Source organism: Eremothecium cymbalariae, chromosome 7 (genome assembly GCF_000235365.1).
Source record: "Eremothecium cymbalariae DBVPG#7215 chromosome 7, complete sequence".
In the NCBI taxonomy this organism is placed as follows: domain Eukaryota; kingdom Fungi; phylum Ascomycota; class Saccharomycetes; order Saccharomycetales; family Saccharomycetaceae; genus Eremothecium; species Eremothecium cymbalariae.
In genome coordinates this window covers 60582-88182 of record NC_016455.1, presented here as the reverse complement: position 1 = coordinate 88182, position 27601 = coordinate 60582, and the positions used below count along the sequence as shown (strand labels likewise).

Below are 27601 nucleotides of genomic sequence, written 5' to 3'. Positions count from 1 at the left end.
AATATTATGTATTACTACTGCAATGCGAATACTTACTAGAGGGTCTATAACTGGAGCGAACTAACCTTAGACTCTCTATTCAAGAGTTGTTACCATTAACAATGTTTGCTGCTGGTTTCCATATGTGTACTGAATTATCATTGGACACACTGCACATTACCCAGGGGTCATGATGGTTCCAAGCGATGTCATTGACGCCGAGCATATGACCGCCATGTATAAAAACTAAAGGATCATCCTCCTGGGCTAAATCCCATATCTTGACTAGGCCATCATTTTGGCCTGCCGAGGCTATGACGGTTGGGAATTTTGGATTCCATTGTATGGTAGAAACTGCATCCAAATGGGACCAAGTTTTGACGGGATGTTCTAATTGCCTTATATCACAAATGTTTAGGGTACCTTCGGAATCCGCAGAACACAGAAGAAAATCATTATCGTAGTTGAATTGTACCGCATTTATTCCACCAGTGTGACAACTGTGTCTCTTTGTACTGAATGTTGTAGGTGTTCTAGTGTCCAGGATGGTTAAACCATTACCCTCTCCACAAACGGCCAGGATAGAACTATGATGAACCATCCAAGATACTTCATTTGCGCCTTCTTTATCTACTTGCCATCTCAGATCTGGAACTGTCAATTGCGGTTGAGCTTTGTTATACTTCGTGATATCCCAGATCTTAACGTCACCGTCACTGTAAGACGCCGCCAATATGCCACTCCGTTGGTAATTCCAAGCCAGTGATGATGCTTCGTAATTGCAACCAGATTCTACTTCTTTAAGTTCCATGTCATACTTGAAAGTGTTACCAAGTATTTTGGGTCTATTTGATCCATGTTTTGTCCTGTCAAATATGTATACGGATCCAAGGGATGAGGCGCTAGCAATTACATCAGGGTTTTGAGGCATGTAGCGTGCTCTATTACAATCACCTTCTGGAAATTGTATTTTAATTGTTTCTGTTAGGTTCTTCGATAGTTTAACTTGATTATCAACTTTAAATTCCATTTCCTCCATGTGGAAATTATTCAATGAGCTCCAAGCGATGTGTTTCATTGTAGATATTTCACTAATATAGATTGCTTCATCCTCAGGTAGTTGAGCAGAAGTAAAAGAAGAGAGTAATATTCTGTGTTTATCTGAAGCTATGTCCATATCAGGCATAAACTGACAAGTCAAAGATGGCCACTTGGTCGAATTAGTGTTTAAATATTCATATAATAGCCTGGTATTCTTTTTCCAGTTGGTGTATCGCTGTTGAAGGGGCTCAGGGATAGAGCTTGAAAAGGAGGGAGCTGTTTCAATAAGCAAATCTGTAGACATTATAGTGACCCAGCTAGATGAGAATTCTTTGATTTGAACGTGTGGTCTGTATTGGTGATTCGTTATGTACAACAGAGATTCTTGTGAGACTAACGCGCTATTTCCAAGTTATTTCAAAACGGATTTCTGAGTTAGTAGAACTTTCTAAATTGTACTCGTAAAACACATAAGAATAGTAGCGTAAATCAGTAACATAAACCACTGTAGAGAGGGTGTTTATTTTCGAGCGCTGTACACTGCTATTTTCATTATATACTTATACTCAAGTGCATATTAATACGAAAACATACGAAAAAGTGATTGGAAAACATAAATCACATAAAAGGTAGGAAGTATTAGAAAACGTTCTCGTGAAGGTTCTCGACTACATCCATTGTTTGAACTGACTGATTAGGCCGTTGGTTGAAGAATCATGGCTGGAAACTGTTTCAGCTGTATCCAACTCCTTGCCAATGACCTTTGCCAAGACCTTACCCAATTCAACCCCCCATTGGTCAAAGGAATTGATATTCCAGATAGCACCCTCAGTGAAGGTGACATATTCATAATAAGCAATTAAGGCACCCAACGCCGCTGGTGTTATTTTTTGGGCTAAAATCGAGGTTGTTGGTCTATTGCCCGAGAATATCTTATGTGGAATCAAACCACCGGTAGTACCTTCAGCCTTGACTTCACCCTCGTTTTTTCCAACCATCAAAGCTTCCGCTTGAGCAAAGAAGTTAGAAGCCAACATTTTTTGGTGTAACTTACCTTCAATTGGATTATGGGATTGCGCAGCTAGAATAAAGTCAGCAGGAATTAGTTTAGTTCCCTGGTGAACTAATTGGAAAAACGAATGTTGAGCATTCGTAGCTGGTTCACCAAACAAGATAGAGCCTGTAGAGTAATCAGCAAATACGTTTCCTCTGGTTGCAGTTTTACCATTGGATTCCATGGATAACTGCTGCAAGTAGGCTGGAAATCTATGGAGATATTGGTCAAATGGAGCGACTAGATGGGTTTGAGCATTGTGGAAATTGTTGTACCACACAGATAGCAACCCTCCCAACAATGGGATGTTATCCTCTAGTGGCGTCTCAGTGAAATGTTTGTCTACAGCTTCCGCACCCTTCAAGAATGCGTCAAAGTTATCAAATCCAATATACAAGGCTACTGACAAACCAATGGCAGACCAAACTGAGTAACGACCACCGACCCAGCCTTCAAATCCAAACATATTCTTAGTGTCAATGCCAAATTTAGCAACTTCAGCTTCGTTCGTAGACAACGCAGCAAAGTGTTTGGCAATATAAGCCGGATTGTTACCAGTCTTGGACAAAAACCAGCTTTTTGCGGAATTGGCATTAGTGATAGTCTCCGCAGTGGTAAAAGTCTTGGAAGCGATTAGAAACAAGGTAGTCTCTGGATCAACGACCTTCAAAGCTTCAGCCAAGTGAGTACCATCAATGTTAGAAACAAAGTGTACCTTTAAGGGCCCCGCGTAGTGCTTTAAAGCCTCAGTAACCATAACAGGACCTAAGTCAGAACCACCAATTCCAATGTTAACGACGTCAGTGATTGCCTTACCAGTGAAACCTTTCCATTCTCCGGAGCGTACTTGTTCAGAGAATTCTTTCATATGCTGCAAAACAGAATCGACCCCTGGAGCAACATTGGTGCCATCCACAAACATCTCCTTGTTGGCCCTGTTTCTCAACGCAACATGGTACACAGCACGGTCCTCGGTAAAGTTAATATGCTCCCCAGCAAACATGGAGTCTCTCAACTCTGTTACTTTAGCCTCTTTAGCCAATGCAATCAATGCAGACAAAATCTCATCGTCAACTAAGTTCTTGGAGAAATCAAACAAAATTTTAGAACCATCATAGTTAACAAAAGTCTTGGATAATTTCTCAAACCGTGCAGGGTCAGACGAAAACTCCTCCTTCACGGACAACCTCTTACCCTTGTCATTGTACAAACTTTGTAGTTTACCCCATGAAGGCAATTCACTGGCCAACTTAAAGCTGGAAAAAGTCTTTTCAGAAACCATTATAATATATATATATTTCGCTCAATTATCAACTGCCCTTTAGGACGTTCTAAGTGCCAATTTAGATCAAATAAAGCTTATAGCTTCTACTTATTTGCAAAAGGGGCTCTTACAAATAAATATGAAATCCCAAACAAACAGAAAATGTTTGTAATCGTTGTGATGTCAATCATCAGGAGTGTAATTAAGTGCGTCCGGGTTCCATTTTCCAAATTAAAGAACGGCTTTCTCTGAATTTATCGAAAACGTGAGGCTGAAAGTTCTGCTGTTATTAGAAACAGGAAGCTAACGGTAGCTGGAAGTTCAAACGCCGGGTAACACCATGTGATAAGCACGTGACATAATTTAACTGGTATTAATAACAACCAGTTTAGATGGCTACGACGCAGGGTGTATTTTGCATACAACTACTATTTATCTCTGAATGTCTCTGTCTGCTTCATTACGGCCACAATTTGAGCTTGCTGTTCTTCCAAATTGTCTGCGGACGTATTCTTAAGTGCGTTCAACAAAGTCGCATGCGATTTGCGTATGTTCTCCAAATGTGATTCAAAACCTTCTGGAAAGCCATTAAACAGTTTTCTATCCTCAGCCATTCGCTTCACATCATCCAAGACATCAATTTCAGTCCATAGTTTATCTTTGTAGTCAACAATCGGCTTCGCGTTTTCTGTGCCATCTACTGTTACTGGTAGGGTTCTTACTGTATTTTGAGACCTCGTTGCCTGGTTATCAGCACTTTCCACGCTAAGGGATTCTTGACTGTAACTCATAATCCTTATGATCCCCCTTTCAGAGAGGCCGTTTTCGAAGTCAATTTTTGTTATGTTGTCTTTATCGCTTTCTTGCGTTTTTGGTGTCTGAACAACATGTTCGCTACTTTTAGTGTACGGATGGCCTTTTGAGATGAACATGTTAGTTTCAGAACAAAAGGAACTAATGAAGCGAGAGCATACAAATTTACTTGATGAATATAATGATTGTATTGAATGGCAGAGGTTGCTCTGGTTGAAGCAGCCGTATCCAGATAATTATACTGATTCGAAGTTTTTAGAGGTGCTCAGTGAGATTAAGTGTCCGAAGCCCAATAGCCAAGGATGCTCCGACTATTTCACTGTGATGATAGACTTTCTTACATTCCACCACACTTTGGTTAACAGCTCACTAATATATGTTATATTCATCCTAGTTTATCGTTATCACTATTCACCTATAGCATTGGCAGGTATCACTACTCTGTTTTCTTCTTTCTCATATCATTCTGTTTCTAATCTTAAGTCATCAATGATTATTGTTTTTACGATGCTAACCTTATCGCCAATTTTGAAAACACTTTCAAGAACTACTACCTCTGACTCCATTTGGAATTTGTCGTCTTGGTTAACGATCATTTATGTGGTGTGCCTTTCATGTTCTAAGTCCTCTGTTCTACCGACGAATATTCTACTTTCAAATGTCACTGTTCTAGCTTCAAGATTGAACACCACACCAGAGGTATTTTGTTTTCTCTTGATTTGCATAGAGCTGAATATATTTCTACCTTCTTTCGAATCCAAACTCAGGTTCGAACGGAACTACATTGCATATAGCATCATTATTGCAGTGACTCATGTTATTGTGTACACTTTTATTACCATGACACTTGGCTGGTCTTACTCTTTACCTATGGTGACGTTGTCAATAGCCTTTATATTCATATTACCTTGGTATTTCATACATTGGCAACGGAACTATTATAGGGGACACCAGTTACTCTCTACGTGGGATGCCAAAATTCCTATACTAGATTAATGATTGCATTATAGGACTCTTATTTAATTTCAGTGTATATTTATTATAATGACAATTAACTAAAAAAAGTACTAATATTAGAAGAAAATTTACCAGTTATCTGTTTACTCAGTAAATGCACCGCCCGCTAAAACCAAGTTTGTTCTTGTAAATTTAACGGTGTATATTGGTGTCTTCTTTGTGTGGAATGAGGCCACTAAATCTTGGGTGGGGAATACGGTCCTTCTGCGCCCATATTCCTTCACATCCTGATTTACGCTTGTTTCCATATCGCCCGAATAACCTGAGTATGGTTGCTCCGGTTCTAAAGCAGGCTCGTTGGTGAATTTCTTTAGATCCCATACACGAACTGACTGATCAGCTCCACCACTGACTAATATGTTCCCCTCCTTGTTGAAGGATAAGGAATTAACAGCGCTCTTACCGTGTCCTCTCATTTGCTTAATTCTTTTACCAGTACCAATATCCCATACTATTATAACTCCATCTTCTGAACCTGTAGTTAACCACCTACCGTCAGGCGACACTGCAACAGAAACAACACTTGCTGTATGCCCTAAAAATAAACGCACAGAGTCACCAGTTTGGATATCCCACATTCTACATGTTTTGTCACTGGAACCTGTAAGAACATATGTACCATTTGGATGAAACGCAACGCAGTCCACGTCATTCAAATGACCAGCAAATATTCTTAGTGGATAAATATGATCACATGACCATAGTCTAGCTGTTTGGTCATGGGAAACAGTGGCAAAGTAGTGACCTAAAGGAGAAAACTTGACGTCCCAAACTGGATGATTATGACCCTTGTAGCTAACTAAACAAGTAAAGGTGTCTAGTGACCACAGCCGTACTGTTTTATCTTCTGATGCAGAAACCAGATACCTGTTATCAGGGCTAAAAGATACGGAGTACACTGGTCCACTATGTCCGATTAGAGTTGTCGTATTACTTGCTTCTTTGGACTTTGAAGGTAATTTACTTTCTAGCGGAGTACCATCCAACGACCATATTTTGATGTGGCTGTCTTGAAAGCCCGCAGCTACTAGTCTGGAATCCTCACTGAATTGTAAAGATGTCATATCACGATTTGTGTTGTGGAAGGTATACATACAAACACTTGGAGCTGATGTCTGCAAGTTATCTAACTTTATAGCATCACGGGATTCACGAACCTTCTGAATTTCCAACTTTAAATCCAATGCAGTTTTCGGTGGTAATGGTAGCATCTCTTTTGTAGGGGACTCCATAACGGGGTTTGAAAGGTCAGCAGGTGCATTAGGAGTGGCTGCAACTATAGTTGGATTGGAAGCATTTGGTCCTACTGACGTATTTCCCATCGATTGACCAGAAGAACTGGGAGCAACTACTTTATCAGCAGACTTGTCGTCGGATTCCTTTTTTTCTGGCATAGCATCTGTCTCATCGTGCTTTGTACTCATAATGGAGTCTAGCTGACCTGCATTGGGACCCAAGCTACTCACATCTTGACCGAGAATTGATTTATACTCCTCTACTAAGGTTTTTCTATTTTCATCAAGACCGTTTTCACCTTCCTGATCGTCTTTTCTCTTTAACTCAACCTCAACTTCTTTAGTAAATTCCTGATCCCTGGGGAAAGGACCTAGTTTGACAGGAACCGAATTATGGCTTTCTACATCAATAGCACCTGCAGAAATATCTTTGATACCATCAGTTAATGTTTCTTGAGATGTAATATTGTCCACAGCATTGGGCTCTAAGTTTTGATTAATAATAGAAATCAACAAAGACCCTCCTACACTCTCATTCTCATTTAAAAAATATAGCAGCAGGTTCAACGTCGTACGAGATATTGAAACACGATATTTGTTTGATTGAAACCCTTGAGCAAGTTCATTCTCTTTGATATGATCTACCGAATTGACACTAAACAATTTGTTAATCTCAGTACCATGTACAGCTTTATAGTCGTGTGAATATTTGTCGAAAAACCTTCTCGCCTGAACTGGATCCTTCGAAACTAAAGTAAGAAAGACATATGTGAAAATCGGATACAGTATTCGCGATAGCTCTGGCTTATACATCTCTAAAGATGAATCAACCCAATTTTTTAACATCGCATATGCCCTGAAATAATGCTGAGGGGTGACTTGTCCCTGGTGAATCAAGTTACCATTGGCATCCCTCTTTAAAGGTGCTGATGGATTAGACACAGGCTTCCCATTCGTTGAAATGTCCTGATTCGTGCCAGATGGTTGCTGAGGTAAGGTATTACTGGCAACCGAAGTTTTAGCAACTGGTGTTAATGTCCGAGAAGACTCCACACGGAGCATTTGTTCTGTTCTATGGTATCCCTTCTTATTCAAATACTCCAAAACAATCCTATTTAAATCAGATGCTGAGAATCCACTGCTAGGCCTCGCCGCCTGCGACGACGACGACGCAGAACCCTGTTGTTGACCCTGTGGTCGTATATTATTCTGCGAAGATTTAGTAGGTTGTTTTTGACCCCTCTGAGACATTTCTGGGTTCCTTTTATAATTAATAGCGCTAAAATATTATCCTTTTGAGTTCTTGTTGTTGTTTTCGATCTATAGATTTAGAAATTTGCTGTTTTAGAGAATTTCATGCATCGTTTTGCATATGCTCGTCAAACACGACACTATACCTAAGTATCACCACCACATAGCTTGAAGAGTGGCAGTATGGCTGCATAGCAGCCATCCTCCTGCCCTTAATTTGCTCACGACTGGAAATGCTGCCAAGTGGAGCTGCGACTATACGACTGATTTTCTCTCTTTCCTGCGGGGCACAGACACAGAGTGTGTGTGCCCTTTATTTTCTAAAAACGATCTACAAATTGACGGTTGAAATCTAGTAAAAACACCTAGTATCCTCCTGCTCCAAGGACTTCTAGTATGGTGCAGGTATCTATAGTCTGTTCTCTGCCTACAAGTTGGAATATGACTTCGTTTTGCACAACATCGATATTTTCGAATGAACTCGAGAATCCTTCAAAGTTAGCATTATTCGCCTATTTATTACTGACCCGGAGTACAACGGTTTTGTTCTACATACACACAAGAATGAACCGTGGTATATGCGGTCCACCGGCCTACTGAATTTTACAGATCTGTAGCTTTTAGAGTCTGTCTAAAGTCTCCTTACTGATTATCCGGACAAGAGCAAACACAAGTAACTATCTTCTCCTTCTGCCTCTTATAGACAGAGACGGGTCACTCGAAGTCGTCCCAACAGTTATAGCAGATCCTACGTGCAAAGTCTCACTGCCAACGGTCATTCATACCAAATCCATCCTCTTATGCGTCTCGGCCCTCCCGGAAGTAGCTCAACGTTCTGGATGCCAGCTTCCAGTGTGACAGCATCGCTTTGATTCTGTTTGCTTTTTTGAAGAAATAAATTCTCTGTCACTCTTAGACAACGACGCACAAATGCAGGTCTTCTCCATCGAATCAAAATTTAAGTACCACCTGGTACGTAAAGAATTTGCGGGATGAGTTTACTTAAATGGATGAATCACGGAATACCGGGCGCTATAGAGTTCTAAGTTACTGTTGCTCGAGGGATACTGTGAAAAGACTGTTGGAAAGGGATTCCTGTGTTTTTGAATCCCATAAAATATATTGGTTCGGTAAGCTTTCGGCCTTTCCTTCAATTGGATAGAACTTTTCAGACAGAACACAGAGTGGAACATTTTGTAAAAGGGATTTCAACTACCTGAAAGGAGTCTTTTTTAATAGGAATCCAGTATTTTAGAATAGTTGGATTGATTCCCAGTGGAGGGATCCGGTAGTCCTGCTGTATCTTAATAATTATCTATAATTTTTAATTTTTTTCTTTTCAACAGATGGATAACATTAATTTGGCTACTAATTTAAATGATTGGTTTAACGATTCGATGTTGCAAGTTTCTACCTCTGGAACTGTTGTCAATGACACTTACCCTACTGGATTGTCTTCTTCGATGGTAAAACCGTTAGATTCTCCGTTACCCAACCCCACTCCGTCACCGAGGTCTAGTGTATCCGCACATAAGGGAACTGACAGTGTTAATCTCGAGCAGTTCGGCAAATCCGAACGGTTCAAGATTGATGAGGTTGCCAGCTATATAATATTTCAATACTTCCATGTACGAGATAAGGTATCAGCTGAAAACCTGACGTTGGTGGATTTGATATTGGATCAGACGTATCCGCATTCGTTGACTCTGAGAAAATTGAAAGATGACTCTACTTACTACAAGTACTTTGGTACTGTATCTAGGGAAAAGGAGATTGGAAGGTGTCCGATATTTTTTGTTTCGTTGTACTTTTACTTAACCTGGGGTGGTGACAGCAGTAACAAAGTTAAATTGGATACCTTTTCGAAAACCAGATTATTATCTCGTTCTTCATTAAATTACTTTGATCTTGAAGGGGCTCCCGCGAAGACAACATCTCAAAATCACTCAATGTCTAGTAAAATAATAAGGACGTCAGTATCGTTACCGGATAGTGCCAAGAGTTCTGTTTATAATTGGTTGGGACAATTGAAGGAAGACATGGACAAACATGATAGAGTAAATTACCGGTTACATTCTCTTGTTGAACTCTTTGAATATCTTTCTGAGTGCCTCCTACAAGACATGGCATATCTCGAGTGTACTAATGAACTACCTGCATTACAGTCTGTTATAAGACAGCATGATCAGAAGCTTTTTCATTCAGGAATGTTTTTGAAGCTAAAAACTGATTTGAAAAGACAGCTTGACAGCGAAGCTATAAACTTTGACTGGTATAATACTATAGTGGTCAAGATGGGGGAAAAGTTTGATGAGATGAATAGTAAGGCTTCTAAAGAAAACTGTATATTGAACGAGAAATTGCTATGTTTAAGGAATGAGCTAAATAACATGAATTCAATGATCTCACAAATTCTACAATTTCAAAGACAGATTCTATCAGGTAATTCATCGTTATCTAAGAACATGACTACAAATACCAATGCGAGTGTTACCTGGCCAAACGTTAATTCTAGTAATGTGATACTGGACAAAAATTTCATCGGTACTCTTGCGACTGGTGGTGACCAACCATCTAACTTAGCACCACTAAATATGATCCCATCTTTGACTCATCAAAGTATCATAGATGTCAGCAAAAGAAAGCTTCCACTTCCATCTAGTCCTAGGGACCCTGCAAGCAATCCCTTGAAGAAGTTCAAGTTAGATGAACGTACAAACGATACTCCAAGTTCAGCACCAGGTGTAACTGGCTTAACAATGGATTCTTTATTGTCGCGCGGTATTTCGTCACCACGTATACCAATTGCTTCTTTAACCGCTGTGCCTATAATTCCACCAACCTCAGTTTCTAACGCTTCAACACCACAACAACCGAATGGTCAAATTCCTCGAGTCTTTTCAGTTTCTAATTCCGCCGTTGGTAGCCCAAATATCCCTACAGGCTCATCAAAACAAGATGCACTGTTGAGCGGCATAAGCACTAACACGCTTATTGGAGCCAATACAGAATTATCCGCCAGAATAATAGCTACCAAAAAGGCAGATCAACAAACGATAAGCGCAGGGTCTGATGGTGGTGGAAGACCAAATGAATCAATAAAGTACAAACTTTCTAGAGAAAATAAAACTATCTGGGACCTTTACACCGAATGGTACATTGGATTAAACGGTAAACCTTCCATAAAATCCCTCATAGAAAGATACGGCTGGAGACGTTGGAAAGTAAGTGATGATTCCCATTTTTTCCCAACAAGACGCATTATCATCAACTACATCGAAAAAGAGTGTGATCGTGGATTTACTTTAGGAAAGTATCCGTCTACTATGGAACGTAATGTGGCAAAAAAACTCGTAGTCAAGGACCTAGAAAACTTCAGGGTCAACAATGGTTTAACCCTTAACAGCATCTCTCTATATTTCAGAAATTTAACTAGAGAAAGTCGTGAAATTTGCATATACAACAATTTTGAAGATTGGTCCTTGTTGGTTATTCCTGACAAAGAGAAGAACAGGTATTGCAAAAGGCGACAGGGCCTTGTTGCTTGATTGTCTCCCCCAAAATTGTAACATTATAGAATGAATTTATGACGTTTCCTTCCTTATCCGCCTGTCTTTTCGTTTAAGACAAACCATCAAAAATCTCTACTTTGAACAATGTTGGCTTTTCTAAATTTTAACTTAGCACAGAGACATGCAAATCAATATGTAAATAAGGTCTTTTCTATCTATAAGTTATAAATCCACATGCATATAGCATTCTGTGTAAAACCCCTTGTACATATTCTTATATTCATCATATTTAATTGTTTTTGCTAAACTTTTGGCACTGACATCTTTGTTTAAGATCAACTCAAATTTTTCTTTTGCTTTTCCCCTAATGTTCATTCGGACTGAGTCGTAGTAGTTTTTATGGTACTAACACAAGACATTTAGACAGTAAGAACTAAGTTTGTGTGCTGTTGAGTGTCCTCGTTGGGTTTATGTTTTCAGAAGGATAAGCTTATTTATTTCATCTTATAAGTATTAGTATTGGGTTTTGATAGAGTTAGTTATTTGACCATATAGTGCGGCATTAGGGTTATATGATAAAAATGGCACAAGGTAAGTTCATCATTCCTGGAAACATTACATTGTCGCAGGCTCTTCAGTTGCTGTTTTCTATGGTAAACGTTCAGTTTAAAAACGTGTCTACCGATTTGGAACGGATTATCCTACAGCCTCATGCTGATAGATCTGCACTTAAACATGTCGAGCGGACATTAAGTGAGATTCTTGATTATTTATCCGATGGAATTAAGCGAATTAAGAGCCAGTATAGAATGGAGCACCTATTTAGCAGACCGCCAGCTGAGAATAAACATGAAGTGGATGACCTTAGAATCCTTGAACAAGATGTGAAAAGGGCTAAAGAAGTTGCTATGGAGAGGCTTGGTCAATCTGAGAGCATGGGATCATCGGAGCACGCACATACAAGGTTTTCTGCGTTTCTGAAGAGTAGACTTGTATCTAGTCGCAAAGAAGCGTTGAAGAAAGCACAAGAGGAGATAGAAGCGATGGAAGTCGAGGATCTTAGAAGGCAAAGGCAACTTGAGGACGAACGGCAGAAATACTTGAAAGATGAAAGGCGGAGAAAAATGGAGCTAGAGAGAAATAAGAGGATTGAGGAAAGTATTAAAAAGGAGCTGGAAGCTGAAGCCGCTGAAAGATTGCCCAGCATTAAACAAGGGGCAAAAGAAAGCAGTAGAACATCAACTGAAATAAAGAAATCGCATCGTCTTTCTTTGGATGTAAGTATGAGGCGACCTATTCTTAGGTCATCAGAAATGCCTCGTCAACGTTATAGTATGTATGAAACCAAGAACACAGACGCTATATCGGTTGTAGCAGGTGTCAACAAAGCTGCTATGTTGGCTTGGTTTAAAGACAAAGAACCACCCAGTAATAATAATAATCTGACTCCGACTAGATCAGTTCCAGAACGTCCCATTAATCATAGAAAGTATGAATATAAAAGGCCTGAAGCCCGTCGAAACCCTATTAAGTCTTCATCGAGATCAACATCATACCATAGGACAAAGGGTGCAGACGAGGAGAGTCCAGCCCAAATAGTTGTTACAGATACATCCCTTGATGCACCTTCGCGCCGACCTGAGCCTGTACGAAGTCCTACTGGTAGAAGAAGCACTGCCCGTAAAGGCAGTCCTCTTCGCAGACATAGTCCTTCTCCCCTACAAAGCTCTACTATAATACAGTCACCTGAGTCTTCGATGGATAAAAGAATTGAGAAAGTAATGGCTGATCTAAAGGGCGTGGATACTAACTCATGTGAACAAATTCTTAACGATATTCTTGTTGTTGACGACAATGTTCGATGGGATGATGTTGCTGGCCTAGCTAACGCTAAGAGTTGTTTAAAGGAAACAGTTGTGTATCCATTTTTGAGGCCAGATTTATTTAGGGGTTTGAGAGAGCCAATTAGTGGCATGCTTTTATTTGGCCCTCCGGGCACCGGTAAAACCATGATTGCCAGGGCAGTTGCTACTGAGTCAAATTCTACCTTTTTCAGTATTAGCGCTTCTTCATTATTATCGAAATACTTGGGAGAATCAGAAAAGCTGGTAAGAGCTCTATTCTATCTAGCAAATAAGTTATCCCCTTCAATTATTTTCATTGATGAGATAGATTCTTTGTTAACCGCTCGTTCAGATAATGAGAACGAATCCTCAAGAAGGATTAAAACAGAACTCTTCATTCAATGGTCTAATTTGACAAGTGGAGCAACCAAAGAAAATACAGAATTCCAACAAGCTAAAAGGGTTCTTGTCTTGGCAGCAACTAATTTACCTTGGGCTATTGATGAGGCAGCAATAAGAAGATTTTCACGGAGGTTATATATACCTTTGCCTGAGTACGAAACGAGGCTGTATCACTTAAAGAAATTGATGTCTTTGCAGAAAAATGATTTATCTGAAGAAGACTTCAACATAATAGCTAATAATACGGAGGGTTATTCTGGTTCGGACATTACAGCACTTGCCAAGGAGGCTGCAATGGAGCCAATCCGAGAACTTGGTGATAATTTAATTAATGCCACTTTTAACACTATCAGAGGCGTAGTGGTGGCCGATTTTAATCATGCAATGTCGACCATCAAGAAAAGTGTGTCTCCTGAATCACTACACAAATTTGTTATTTGGGCAGCAAACTTTGGCAGCGTGGGATCTTAATATAATATACTCAACGGTCTTTTAAGAAATGTATGTCTATATATAGCCCATGGAACTTTGCATACGTATTAAATATAGTGATCAATTTTTTTAATCAAACGGAATGTTCAAAAGTAAGGGAATATAAGTTCTAGGCTCTACCGCGTTCTAAAACGTACGTAAATCCATATAAAATTACAAATAATACTTGTTGTAGAAGTAGAGTTTATTGCTGGTTGTATGTTAGTTTTCATCTTTTAGAGTATTATATTTGTTAATAAATATGCGATTCAGGAGATATAGACTCAAGGCGTTGACGTTGTACTGCGGTATCGTAGCCGTAATTTTTCTATTATGGTTTAACATGAATGCTGGGAAGGATCCTTTGCAGATGAAATACAAAGATTTCATATATAGGTACCAACATATAGCACTGGATCTACTTCATTGGTCAACCAACTCCTATGAAAAACCCGGTATAAAAAACGATCCTGAGGTTCAAAAGCTATTAGAAAGATTGGATGTACCCCTGTACAATGACCAAGAACTAAGCAACCCATTGTTGAAAACTAAAGCTTTGGAGGATTACAAAAACTTTATGAAAAGGCCAATCGACGAACCGAAGGTAGAGAAGCTTATCCGTAAAGATGATGAGCTATCAGGTAAGACATCGGCAACTATACTCTGTCTGGTAAGGAACGAAGATCTAAATGCAATTATACGATCTATGAAAGAATTAGAGCATGTCTTCAACAATGATTTCAAGTATCCATATACTTTCTTAAACGATGAGCCCTTTACGACTGAATTCAAAGCAAGAATGATGAAAGAATTTCCTGGTCGTGTACTTTATTTTGGTACCATTGATCATGAAATGTGGTCCTTCCCCTCCAGCTTGGATATGCGCAAATATAAAAGGAATATGAAAATCCTGAAGCAAACTGGTGTGGGGTATGCCGAACTAGATTCATACCATCATATGTGTCGTTTCTACTCCAAGTTTTTCTACAAACATCCATTATTACAACAATTTCGGTACGTTTGGAGATTGGAGCCTGATGTCAAATTCTATTGTAAGATTGAATATGATGTGTTCCACTTCATGAACATATATAATAAGGTTTACGGATTCACATTGAATCTTTACGATAACCCGATTTCCATATCAACTCTATGGCCTACCACTTTAGACTTCCTCCAGAAAAATCCTCAGCATCTACATAAAAACGGCGCCTTTGAATGGTTAAAAGAGAATGCACAGAAACCTGACAATTTTGAAATAACTTTTGGATACAGCACTTGTCATTTCTGGACCAACTTCGAACTTATTGATCTTAAATTTCTGCGATCTGAAGCATACGAAAGCTATGTGAAATACCTGGACGACAGCGGTGGATTTTATTACGAACGATGGGGCGATGCGCCTGTTCGAAGCATTGCACTAGCATTATTTGCAAATAAATCTGATATCCATTGGTTTAGAGATATTCCTTATTATCATATGCCGTACACAAACTGTCCTCTCTCTAGCAACCCGAACAAATGCTCTAACCGATGTATAGCGGGCAGCTTTTGTTCTGATTATGCATTGCAAGTTGAGAATTGTATGGGTACCTGGATAAATTACTCCATGACAAAGGAGGACCAAGAATTATACTAATGTACACCGCATTACAACCTCAATTCATCGAGACGGCCTTTATAATATATATATGTATGCATTCTTGATCTTCACACAAGTAACATTCTTCAACATGAGCAAATGATATCCTGTTTCGGTCATGTGATGTGATCTGCTGGTCAGCGTCTGCCGTCTTTCTGTTTCTGTAACTACCCGGGAGAGAAACCCAAAACATCCCATCGCCCCTTCTTCCTCAAAAGTACTAAAGTGTTTCCATTTGCCGTCATCTACATAACTCATCTATTAGAACAGAACACAGTCCTTCCAAGTTTAAGAAATTTAGGAGAACGTCCAGGTTTTTGGGTACAATACCTGGTAAGATATTCTGGAGTTGTATACTATCATAGACGTCTTTGTTAAGTGGTCTTTTTGTTGTTTTTTTGTTTCGTTCTGTTTTAAGAATTTGGTCTTACACAAAAATACCTAGAAAAAGTCAGCCTAGTGGGTATATTAAACAAGAAAGGTTATTATTGGCAAAAGAGAAAAACAGGTATTTGGCATATATTAGGTTGTGGGATTCAATGGGAAATAGTGATTCTAAACTTGAAAAGTATAGAGAACACATTGGGAGATTAGCGGGGTCGAAGGAGATACCACTTTATTCGTCAGCTACGACTTCTCAAGCTGCTGCGATTTATTACCAAAGCTATGGAATTGGGAATAATGGTAGTTCTACGCTGAATAGAGCTGATTCATGTGCTTCTCAGGGGAATGGTGAAGGATGGGGGACTGGTGACATGTATAGTGAGTTCTTTTCCTGTTTATTAAGAGAGCAATTCTCTGCTGAGGATATTTATTCACTGCTTAGTGTACAGGAGCTTCGGAATATTTCCAAGGCTAATCCTAGGAATTATCAGAATTTGGTTCGGTTTGCATGTTTTAAGATATGTTCGTTAACTACCCAATTGCAGTCGAAACAGATTGAATGGTCGCAATTTCAAGATAAATACTACGAGGTTATCAAATGTGTCCGTATTTTGACTAAGATCATGGGAATATTTTTTGAACTTGACAAGGAACAGGTTTTAGAGGATGTACTTATGTGGAACAGAAATAGTAGCGAAGTTTTGAATCTCAATGCTAGGTCCGCGTCGACTACTGCAGCGACCGTAGGCGCAAATTTATCTTCTGGAGGAGCTGAAAACATGGAACCCCCCTCTCTAGATTTGTCTCCAGGTATAGACGATGAAAGTTCTATAAAGCAAAATGAAGACTATAATACAGAAAGATCTCCTGATTCTCTTCCTGTGGCAATTGGGACGATATATACGTCAGAAGAGGTGCCTCCTTTGGGGGTATTACTTTTAGAATCATGCCTAAAGTTACTTTTTATGGAGGGTTTCACTTTACCCATCCATGCAGCCCAAGACTCATTAGAAGATAGCAGCATGCATACGGAATTTTATGGACAAAGACATGGAAAGGTCTCCTTCTCCCTTTGGGAAAATGGGATAAACACCCCTGACGTGACTCCTGTAACTCCAGATCCAAGGTTGGATTCTCATAGGTTAGAAATTTTACGGTTGATCCTTACTCTTTGTTCTAAAAACCTATACAACCCCGATGCCCTTAACAAATATCTTATAGTGCTTGCTAGTGGTATGCCAGAATATAGCACGGTATGCTTCGTTTCATCGATGTTTAATCTAGTTTGTCGTTATTGTAATAATCCAGAAGAAAATCAGTATCCATCTCAGAGTTATAATTCAGGTACTAAAGCTGCACAGTTGAATATGCTTAGAAAATCTCTTGTTATGACCAGTTTTTCAGTATTGAATATTTTATTGAGTTACAATTTACCAGGAATAGAGAAAGAGGATAAAAAAACGTACACATTTCTTTGTTCTTTAAATATATTTCCATTTGGTCGAGTGATAAGTCACATCCCGAAGACATATTTATCGTCTTTGAATAAAGAATACGACATGAGTCTCATTATGAAGTCTCTTTCACGCATTATAAGAAGTCCATTGGACATTGCGGTAGACCAGGAGTCTAACCCATTCAACTGGTCCTCCCCCAGTAGTGCAGAACGGAGAAAATCAAGTGGTATTTCAGGAGTATATGCCGGTCAACATAATGGCAGTAATAATAACAATGGTACTTCTAATACTACTACTGGTACCACGAATATTGGTACTGTCACTACTCCTACCAACAATACTAATAATAACAATGGCGTGCCAGCATCAAATCGCACCTCTAAAAGTGGTAGCTTTTCCAGGAGTTCTAGCAGCTCTAGGAACTCATGTTCCTCATCCTACTTCAACAAATTAACTCCGGAAATATTTTCTCTAAATATACAAGCTGTTGTCTTACTATGGGAGATGATTAAATGTAATAAGACTTTGGAAAATTACGTCGCGGATAAATGCGCTAATAAGTTAATTTTATTCTGTGTGTTTTATTTGAAACAATATCAGGATGTTCCTGAATATTCATCCACATTACTTCCTATTATCGGAGGTTTTGCCACTTATTTGTCCTCAAAAAAATTGGTACTGCACAAGATGTTAAGTCCCATACCTCATGATTATTACACGAATAGAATACCAAACATTTATAAATTGTCAACTGGTAATAATAATTCTATTACATTCAGGGATTTTTGTGTCATAAATTTAAGCAACCTAGCAGTCAATTGTGTTAAAAATCAACTGCCAGTTAGATCTTATATTTTTGAGTTGCTTTATAACTTGTTACCAATTCCAAGTGACTTTACGGGAGACGATCTAGTTCAACTGTCATCAACGAAAAGGAATGCTCAACAACCTGTGGCTTTAACTTATCAAGCGTCTAATAATTTATTGGTTCTACTTTCGAAGATGGCAGTTATGGATTATATATCTACTCCCTCAAGTGATGACTCTTGTCCATCAACAAGTGCGTATTCATATTCGCAAGGCTCAAAATTAGACAATATTGCATTGTTGTTACGTGCTATAGTAACTTATATTGTTTTTGACTACCAGGCTTCCATCAATTTGTTGTTTACTGTTTGCAGACATGAACGAATAATCTACTTATTAGATACTGTTATCGGTCAGTTTTCAGAGGGTCTTACTAGAGAACAGCTGAGGGATCTATATGCTCCAGATGATCGTAGAATGGAAATGCTGCTGAAGAATGAGATTCAGAATAACGACATCCCAAAGAATGTTTTGCAGGGTCGTTTAAATTCCAAGATGACATCCATTAATTCTCAAGTTCCTCTCGTTTTTGATCCATATTCTGCAAAAGATAGAAATAATGATTCAATTTTTAATGAGAATAATAATAATCTTGCCTGCCCTGATCTTAAAGATGAAAACTCTAATGACTTGAACACGATTAACGGCTATAGAGGGAGCACAGATGATGGTATAACAACTCAAGCCGGGAAATCTACTAAGATTTATGAGCATGTAGATTACGATTTTGATGTAACTTTAAAAAATACCAAGTTGTATTTGGCTTTGAGATCAAATTGGCCTGTTGGTTTGACAGTGAAGGGCAAATGGAAAACTGGACTGCGGAAGCCCTTGTATGAAGGATGGCTAGGAGCGTCCTCATTGGCATTATTGATCAAAATTGTGAAAATGACAAACGCTAAATTCCCTCACATCTCTCAAATTAGCAGTAATGAATATTATGATTTAATAGCTGAACTAGGCTTGTGGGAGAAAGAATTCAAAGAGAACATCAAAAAGGAATTACCCCCAGAATTGAAAGCCATGAAAAATAAATTTGAACCGTTGCAGCTTGACTGGGAGCAAAATTTAATAGCTACTAAATGGTATCATTCTGTTATATGGGGCGATATTTTCACTGCAAATAGCCAGACATATAATTTGTCTGCATTTGATAGAGATTCAGCTAAGGTAGCAAACAGTCTGCCTTCTAGTGCAAACGGATATTCTGAGAGAAATTTGCCGGGGAGTACCGTACGGTCGAGAACTAATAGTAATGGTAGTTCTTTTGTCAACAATATCCATGATAGTGAAGTCCTTTGGGGTAGTATTCAACCCCTTATGAGCCCTGGCATTGGAAGCAATCCTTGTATGCATGTCAGCACCACATCAAGGGACGGTTTGAAAGATGGTACAATTAAAGAGAGTACCTCTACTCATTCTGTCATCGATCCTGGATCAATATTTAGACTAGGGTGGCTGGGATTCTCAAAAGGTGGCAGTTATATCGGATCGAACGGCAGCGAAGAAAGATCAACTAGAATTCCGGAAGCAAGAGGCAATAACTCTGATTTAGAGGATAAAAAGGGTAAAAACCTTATAATCTTGATGTTGGCATCTTGAAGCCAAATATTTGGGTGGGTACCGATATTAAAATGTTCAAAGTGAAAACCGAGATGAAGGAAGAGTTTTCTCTGATGGAAATGACAGGTTCGTTCTTCAGAAACTTGAAAATTAGTAGCACACCAGGTCCAAATAACTCCGAAGTTCCCAACCTAGCTAATGGTAGCATAAGCAACATTCCATCTTCGACACCTGTATCGCTCTCTGCAAGATCTTCGCTTTTAGGGCTGCATAGTTTGCAACCAACGAGAGCTACCACACTCTTGGCGTTTAAATGACTTTCATAATGAAAAACTCAATTAGAGATATATTCGAAAAAAAGTATGCAGTAAAATACGCAGTAAAGGAAGAGGAAGAGGAATAGGAAAGAGAGAGTGAAGGAAAGGAAAAAGCCTATGTATACTAAAAATATAGAAAAAGCCTACCTAGTTCCACTGCCACATTGTTCTCCATAATAGTTCGGATTGGTAAATCTACAGGTTGTGCATCATATTAAAAAGAATACAGGAAAATTAAATTAAATCTCGTTCAATATCTCCTCTTGCCACTCTGAACCAATTCAAAACCGTCCTCATCGATCACCGGCTTGGATTGTCCCTCTTCGTCCTTTTGCTCCTTATCATGGTCATCCTCACATTCCATGACCACGTCCGAATCCGAGTCAACGCATTCTTCTGAATCAGATACATCCGGATTCAAAGGATCTTCTTGTATATCGACCTTCCTACTGTGCTTACCCCTCATCCCCTTGGCTTGCCACTCAGAGTACAACCTTTCAACCTCTGAGTAATCCAAAGCATCGCATTGCTTATACAACGCTAGTATACCCGCAGCAATAGGCAATGCAGAGTCATCCTCCACAGTAGTATCAAACTCATCGGCCATAGCATACAACAATGTCTCCTCGATCAACGCCACGTCCACAATTTTTTCAGACTTGAATAATCCAACAACAATGGAAGTCACCCAATCCCTCTTGTCAGCCGAGTCAGCACCCCCCCACCCATTCACAACTGCAATATCCAGAGCATCCCACTTATAAATCATCATCGACACACCTAACTCAAACCGTGCCTGCTGCTTCTCATCCTTGAAAAGCAAGTTATTATGCCCCTTCAAAGCCTCCACATACTCCGTAACATCATAGCTGACACTAACACTCATCGACAACTTATCTACAGCAAGATATATATATTTTTAAATATTCTACATTTTTGTACTAGCGATGAGTTTTCTGAAAAAAAGCTATCTATCTGCCTTTAATTTTTTTTCCAAAATTTTTATCACTATTCGCCATGAAAAAAAAACGCACTTCCAGTTTCAGAGAAACTGACACCATCATCTCCCTCGGTGTCCTTCCGTCTGCGGATGACTGCTGGCTGTATATTTACCTGTCTAAAGTGATGTATATTTCTCTATTCACAACACCTTTATCGGAATGAATATATCACGTGATCGGGTTGTATTTCCGCTGGAGTAAATTCCGTTTTCTCGAAACAAAAGGGTGAAAGATTACCAAGTTGACAAATAAAATAATTTTAAGTGATGGGATGATCCTATAAAAAGCAGGTCAAATTCTTTGCGTGTTATACTCCTAAAACCATATAGGGTCTCTTTGTTGGCTTGGATGCGTCTAGGACAGAAAAAAATAGATATAACCAGTTATGCCATCATCTAAGAGGATAAGTGCTGCAGAGGAAAATACTAGGAAGATAAATGCAGCTTTAAACGTTATAGAGTCTAAGCCACTACTAGAAAACGGTTCCAGCAAGAAAAATGACTTGTTCATTTACGAGCTTGAAGATGGGAGTAAGGTGCATACGAAGGAACGTGTGATTCAGTCGGTTCCGCCGGTTGCTAAGAGAGTTCCTACCAATGAGGAGTTGTTTAATGATGAGGATGGGCTACCTAACCATGAGTTTCTAAGGGATCATTTCAAGAAGGAGGGAAGGTTGACTGAGGAGCAGGCTTTGCGAATCGTGGAGATGGCGACGAATCTAATTTCGAAAGAGCCTAATTTGTTGAATGTGTCTGCTCCGATCACTATTTGTGGAGATATCCATGGTCAGTTTTATGATTTGTTGAAGCTATTTGAAGTTGGTGGTGATCCAAAGACCACGCCTTATCTCTTTCTTGGAGATTATGTTGATCGTGGGTCATTTTCTTTTGAGTGCTTGCTTTATTTGTACAGTTTGAAGCTTAATTACTCTGACCATTTTTGGATGTTAAGGGGGAACCATGAGTGCAAGCACTTGACTTCCTACTTTACTTTCAAGAGCGAATGTTTGCATAAATACAACCTGAAGATTTATGATGCCTGTTGTCAGTCTTTTAATTCTTTGCCGTTGGCAGCAGTCATGAATGGTCAGTACTTCTGCGTCCATGGTGGCATCTCTCCGGAATTAAAGTCGGTGGAAGATATAAACCGTATTAACAGGTTTAGGGAAATTCCTTCCAGAGGTTTGATGTGTGACTTAATGTGGGCGGATCCATCTGAATCGTACGATGAAGATGCAGATGACCCAAATACTCTGGCCTATTTGCCAAACACTGTGAGAGGTTGCTCTTTTGCTTTTTCATACAAGGCATCCTGTGAATTTCTACAGCGAACTGGCCTTCTTTCAATTATTAGAGCACATGAAGCACAAGATCAAGGTTACAGAATGTACAAGAACACAAAAAATTTAGGATTCCCAAGTTTGTTAACATTATTCAGTGCCCCAAACTACTTAGATACCTACAAGAACAAGGCAGCTGTTCTAAAGTATTCCGATAATGTAATGAACATTAGACAATTCAATATGTCGCCGCATCCCTATTGGTTACCTAATTTTATGGATGTGTTTACTTGGTCTTTACCGTTTGTAGGAGAGAAGGTTACTGAAATATTAGTGTCGATATTGAATATTTGTACCGAGGAAGAGTTGGAGGAGGAGACATTAATAATTGAAGAAGACCTCGGTATCGAAAATAAAGTAAAGAATAGTGCGGCTCCGCTTCCTTCTGCTGCAAAGAAACAACCCAGCTCATCTATACTGGGTGATGAACATAAGAGAAGGGCTCTGAGAAATAAAATCCTGGCTATTGCGAAGGTTTCCAGAATGTACAGTGTTTTAAGGGAAGAAAGTGACAAAGTTCAATATCTGAAAACCATGAATTCGGGTGTTCTTCCTCGTGGTGCTCTGTCCCATGGGTCAGAGGGATTGAACGAAGCTTTGTCAAGTTTTGAAAGAGCCCGGAGAGACGATCTTGAGAATGAAAGGTTGCCCCCATCATTGGCCGATGTTGAGAAGAGCAGGGAACAATATTATAGGAAAATGCTCAAGAACGTTGAAAAAAAATAATTTCAAAATATTTATTTATAAAGAACTTTACCTTTACCACATTTACTATATGGATCGATGTATCTATATATTTCATACTTGATTTAAAAGTACCATTAATTCCTTACATAAAAATCTTATACCTGTCTAAAACAATACAGCTAGGGAGATTACTGAGTAAACAGATAACTTTATAATACCTGATCTTAACTGTATAATACACAAAGGGTATAGAAAAATCTATGTAGTATTACACATATAAATAACGCCTGGTTTCAATTGTATAGTCGCTTCTCATAGGAAAATAAGTTGTGAACTCCACCTTCTAATTGAGCTGAAGGAGTTCTAAACTCAAACCTTACATCAGCGGAATCGACCTTTTCTCTCAGCTCCATTAAGGATTTCACACCAATGTCCTGACAAGAGTGCTGTAAACCATTAAATAAGTATGGAATATATTTCTTAATCGAGCCTTTGTCAACCACAGACCCAGCAACACCTTGAGCAACCAAAACTTTGTCAGATTCAGAAAAATAACGAGAGGTAGCAGCATTACCCTTAACATCGGTCTTTTGCATTGCCTCAATGGACCCCATACCTCTGTAAGTTTTCAATCTTTCCCCATCTCTGTAGAAGTATTCTCCAGGAGATTCAGTAGTACCGGCCAACATACCGCCCATCATTACTGTAGAGGCACCCAATGCAATGGCTTTAGTTATATGACCTACATTCTGGACACCACCATCAGCGATACATGGGACACCAAATTGATTTGCGAACTTTGTAACGTTGTAAACAGCAGTACCCTGCGGTCTACCACAAGCCATCACCTCTTGCGTGATACAAATGGAGCCAGAACCCATACCAATCCTTAATCCATCTGCACCAGCTTGAATCAAACTAGCGGCTTGTTCTCGAGTCACTACATTGCCAGCGATAACATCCAAACTAGGATGAGTTTCTTTAATCCACTTAATCATGTCTAATTGAAAAATGGAATTACCTTGAGAAGAATCCAACACAACAACATCTAGACCAGCCTCAACCAACTTATTCAATCTTAGTCTATCAGCTTCAATAGTACCGATAGCTGCACCACATAACAACTGCTTAGTAGTGGCAGATTTGGAAGCAAGTGGATAAGACTGATTCTTCATCAAATCTGTTCTAGATAACATTGATATCAAATTACCTTGTTCGTCAATGATTGGCAACTTACCCTTCTTGGTGTTTTTCAAAATTTGGTTACCTTCTTCCAAACTAATGCCCTTCTGGCCAGTGATAACCTTAGTAGTCATGAGGTCAGAGACTAATAGTGCGTTATCCTCAACAAATTGAATATCACGAGAAGTAATAATACCGCAAAGCTTGCCGTTAACTTTACCGTTTTCTGATTTTGTAATTTTGTTAGTATCAATTAAATAATACCGAAGGACTAAATCACAGGACCCATATGTACTTAGCCAATTGTGGTTAGAACTCATAAAGCTTTATTCAGAAAATATTTTTTCTACACGATCGTTTGATCATTATTCAGTAGAACGAAAGTTATATTAAATATAGGAAATTGATCATCATTTAAGGTCTTTATGAGTTCGGAATAAAATGTAAAAAGGGTGGAAATCAAACTAAACATACCTGTAACTGGAAACCCAGAAAATCCATACCGGAGTCTCATAGCTTTTAGCTGCTCAACAGTCATTTCGGGAGAAACCACAACCGGAGAGTTAATAAAGCCATTTTCGAATTTCTTAACCTTTCTAACCATCTTCGCTTGTTCATCTGCAGAACAATTGTGGTGAATAATACCAATACCGCCCAGCAAAGCCATGTAAATAGCCATATCTGCTTCTGTAACAGTATCCATAGGGGAAGAAACAAATGGAGCATTTAAAGTAATATTCTTTGTCAACTTCGAAGTTAGTGTCACCTCAGAAGATGGGAAATCAATTTTCCCAGGCAATACCAAAAAATCATTATACGTCAAGCCACCACGAGAATTAGAATCCATCAATTGAGCAGCTGACAGACCATCTTTTTCAAGAGTATTTGCATATTCTAAAGCGGTCTTTGGATCTCTATAAGGCATTTGATAGTACTTATTTGGAAAATTCGTATTGTTTAAGGCAAAACTATACACCACTAAAATATAGGGTTTTTAATTAAGAGGAAAAATTAAGATAAATCCCAATTCTCCAAGTAACCGGCCTTTCATAAATCTAACTATTCCCAAGATATGAAGGTGTTTAAAGTTGTCAACGAATTTTTCAAGCTATATTGCTTCGTATTTATAGCATAACTCATCGCCTTCGGAAAATTTCGCTGAGAAATTTTTCAATGAAAAAAGAAAAGAGAATGGCCTCGAGCATCATAAAATGGAATGTGCTGCCAGGGCCTCTAAGAGACACAAAAGAATGTGAAAATAAAACAGCTTAGGTAGCCTATTTAGATCTTAGGATTGCCAGGTTTTAGAATTTACAAGTGTTTAAAAACTGCGTTTTCATAGCTCTTGTTCTTTCAATTATTTTATTATATCAAACGTATTTAATGCCCTAATATAGAGATACACTTATTTTACAAGAGTATTGCTGTGTCACTACAAACTGACTCTGAACTGTAAATAAATTGCAAGTTTAAGTGGGCTTCAGAACGTCTGCGATGAGATGACTAATTGATTTGGTTACATTATCCATATCTTGTGGTATCTTGGAAAAGCAAGTAGCAATGAGGTTTGTTTTTTCAATTGGACTTTCAAGCTTGTTGGTGGATGGAGATGCCTATTGACGTATGGCTGGTTTGGGAACCTAGTATAGGGAATAATTGGTTTTTAATGATGAATAAGAATAGGATTGAGTAGTTATCCACCTGTCTTTCGCAAATATGGATGTGTGTTGTTATCACGTGACTTTATATGTAGCTAAAACGTCTACAAGGTTACTAATTGATTAATATTATCAAAGCATATAGCTTTATTGAAACCGTGCGTTGACAATATCGAAAGAAAAAGGATCAGCAGTATTCTTATGATGGATTTAGATTCCCTGCTAGAGAACTGGGAAGCTATTATACAGTATCGTCACCGTCTTGTAGAATCTCATCATAGAGCGTTGTTTGAGGACAATGAGGGGTTAGAAAACGTTTCCCTTCATCAGTTACGCAAGAATATCCAGATATGCCTTAATGATCTGTGCAAGTTAAATGCTTGGTTGATTGAACATGATGGGGGCATTAGAAAAGTACTCCACCAGTTAGATAAATATGAAAACAGGCTATTAAATTTACATCTAAAAAAGGACGTTTTATTAAGGGAGAAGCAATTATGGAAGAGAAGAGATCCATCCGATCTTCATCAGGAGGAGACTCCGGTGGACACTTTCGGTTTAACAGCCAGTCATCAGAGATATCTAAGTCGATATATAGAGGACATGGGTGTGAATAATACATCTCTCAATGATACAAATGATACAATTGCTACTCAGCTGCCTAGAACTAAGATACTTGATAATTTGAATATACTGGAGGAGGCGCAGAAATCGGTGGCCCATGAGATAAAACAGCTGGAAGTGTTACTGCAGAGCTTTAAAAAGGATCAAGCATTTGTTCAGATTGAATTGTCGAAATTAGAGTCATTGGTTAAAGGAGAGGAGCATTCTATTGATAGTGAGCTAAATTCAGTTTACAAGTCAATAGAAAGCCTGCTAAAGAAAATTGGGTTCCTCAAGGTGGCCGAACCGAATTCAAGTGTATTTTCTAGATTGAAAAACAGCACTGCTACCTATGAACTTGAAAATTCAGAATTGAAGGTAAAAGAATTCATATCTGCTCAAAGGGAATCTCTAAAAGATTTGCTAATAAAACATAAACAAGAAACACACATTTTGAAACAACAAATGGAAAGTTGGAGGGATGTAGTTAATCTAGTGGAAACGCTGGAAGAAAATATTCGAAAAAGGTTTTCCACTGTTTCTAAAGTTGATCCAGTGGAACTTGAAGGGTTAATTCGGGAAACTATAAAAGAAATAGAGGGTTTGCGTTGTGATAACTATCATCCTGATGTTATTTCTTGTATTAAAGACGAAATTTTTGCCCTTGGAACAGCTAATGAACAACTAACGTCACCTAATAACAATATTCCCCCATCAAGTTTTGGTCCTATTTATGATAATCCTACTTTTCTAATTACTGGGACGTCTCCTCCAAAGGTTAGTATTACGAAGAATATTTTGCCATCATCGCCTATCGTTGACACTAAGAAATCCGTATGAAGTTTCAAGGTCTAGATTTTGAAGGAACTGAAATTTAAAATTTAAATTAAATTCCTATATACATATGCAGATATTCATTACTAAATACAGGAGTTTTGGAATTACTTTTTAGATAGACTGTGTGATTCTATGACAGCCACATTATCTGAGAATGTAATATGTTTTGTAATCTTTGACT

The 27601-nt window shown here is 38.7% G+C and overlaps 12 protein-coding genes and 1 further gene across 12 annotated transcripts; 6 read left to right on the top strand and 7 right to left on the bottom strand.

Annotated features, from left to right (window-relative positions):
- Positions 1 to 79: 79 nt before the first annotated feature.
- MSI1 (Msi1p) lies at positions 80 to 1324 on the bottom strand (the record flags this gene model as incomplete). The annotated part of the gene is made up of 1 exon (XM_003647667.1): positions 80 to 1324. The coding sequence occupies one exon, from the start codon at positions 1322 to 1324 to the stop codon at positions 80 to 82; it is 1245 nt and encodes a 414-aa protein (XP_003647715.1).
- A 364-nt stretch (positions 1325 to 1688) lies between these two features.
- PGI1 (glucose-6-phosphate isomerase) lies at positions 1689 to 3356 on the bottom strand (the record flags this gene model as incomplete). The annotated part of the gene is made up of 1 exon (XM_003647666.1): positions 1689 to 3356. One exon carries the CDS (start codon positions 3354 to 3356, stop codon positions 1689 to 1691), a length of 1668 nt encoding a protein of 555 aa, XP_003647714.1.
- Positions 3357 to 3766: 410 nt separating this feature from the next.
- Ecym_7040 (DUF5315 domain-containing protein) lies at positions 3767 to 4129 on the bottom strand (the record flags this gene model as incomplete). Its single annotated transcript, XM_003647665.1, has 1 exon — positions 3767 to 4129. The coding sequence occupies one exon, from the start codon at positions 4127 to 4129 to the stop codon at positions 3767 to 3769; it is 363 nt and encodes a 120-aa protein (XP_003647713.1).
- Positions 4130 to 4262: 133 nt separating this feature from the next.
- On the top strand, positions 4263 to 5147 carry GPI2 (phosphatidylinositol N-acetylglucosaminyltransferase; the record flags this gene model as incomplete). Its single annotated transcript, XM_003647664.1, has 1 exon — positions 4263 to 5147. The coding sequence occupies one exon, from the start codon at positions 4263 to 4265 to the stop codon at positions 5145 to 5147; it is 885 nt and encodes a 294-aa protein (XP_003647712.1).
- A 104-nt stretch (positions 5148 to 5251) lies between these two features.
- On the bottom strand, positions 5252 to 7654 carry TAF5 (chromatin modification protein; the record flags this gene model as incomplete). Its single annotated transcript, XM_003647663.1, has 1 exon — positions 5252 to 7654. The coding sequence occupies one exon, from the start codon at positions 7652 to 7654 to the stop codon at positions 5252 to 5254; it is 2403 nt and encodes an 800-aa protein (XP_003647711.1).
- Positions 7655 to 9000: 1346 nt separating this feature from the next.
- On the top strand, positions 9001 to 11202 carry GCR1 (transcription regulator GCR1; the record flags this gene model as incomplete). The annotated part of the gene is made up of 1 exon (XM_003647662.1): positions 9001 to 11202. The coding sequence occupies one exon, from the start codon at positions 9001 to 9003 to the stop codon at positions 11200 to 11202; it is 2202 nt and encodes a 733-aa protein (XP_003647710.1).
- Positions 11203 to 11747: 545 nt separating this feature from the next.
- Positions 11748 to 13883, top strand: YTA6 (putative AAA family ATPase YTA6; the record flags this gene model as incomplete). Its single annotated transcript, XM_003647661.1, has 1 exon — positions 11748 to 13883. The coding sequence occupies one exon, from the start codon at positions 11748 to 11750 to the stop codon at positions 13881 to 13883; it is 2136 nt and encodes a 711-aa protein (XP_003647709.1).
- Positions 13884 to 14145: 262 nt separating this feature from the next.
- Positions 14146 to 15522, top strand: KTR4 (putative mannosyltransferase; the record flags this gene model as incomplete). The annotated part of the gene is made up of 1 exon (XM_003647660.1): positions 14146 to 15522. One exon carries the CDS (start codon positions 14146 to 14148, stop codon positions 15520 to 15522), a length of 1377 nt encoding a protein of 458 aa, XP_003647708.1.
- Positions 15523 to 16064: 542 nt separating this feature from the next.
- Ecym_7034 lies at positions 16065 to 20113 on the bottom strand (the record flags this gene model as incomplete).
- A 250-nt stretch (positions 20114 to 20363) lies between these two features.
- On the bottom strand, positions 20364 to 20999 carry TSR2 (Tsr2p; the record flags this gene model as incomplete). Its single annotated transcript, XM_003647659.1, has 1 exon — positions 20364 to 20999. One exon carries the CDS (start codon positions 20997 to 20999, stop codon positions 20364 to 20366), a length of 636 nt encoding a protein of 211 aa, XP_003647707.1.
- Positions 21000 to 21499: 500 nt separating this feature from the next.
- On the top strand, positions 21500 to 23179 carry CNA1 (calcineurin catalytic subunit A; the record flags this gene model as incomplete). The annotated part of the gene is made up of 1 exon (XM_003647658.1): positions 21500 to 23179. The coding sequence occupies one exon, from the start codon at positions 21500 to 21502 to the stop codon at positions 23177 to 23179; it is 1680 nt and encodes a 559-aa protein (XP_003647706.1).
- A 254-nt stretch (positions 23180 to 23433) lies between these two features.
- Positions 23434 to 25247, bottom strand: IMD3 (IMP dehydrogenase IMD3; the record flags this gene model as incomplete). Its single annotated transcript, XM_003647657.1, has 2 exons — positions 23434 to 24548; positions 24797 to 25247. The coding sequence occupies 2 exons, from the start codon at positions 25245 to 25247 to the stop codon at positions 23434 to 23436; spliced, it is 1566 nt and encodes a 521-aa protein (XP_003647705.1).
- Positions 25248 to 26184: 937 nt separating this feature from the next.
- ATG23 (Atg23p) lies at positions 26185 to 27423 on the top strand (the record flags this gene model as incomplete). Its single annotated transcript, XM_003647656.1, has 1 exon — positions 26185 to 27423. One exon carries the CDS (start codon positions 26185 to 26187, stop codon positions 27421 to 27423), a length of 1239 nt encoding a protein of 412 aa, XP_003647704.1.
- Between the last annotated feature and the right edge of the window lie 178 nt (positions 27424 to 27601).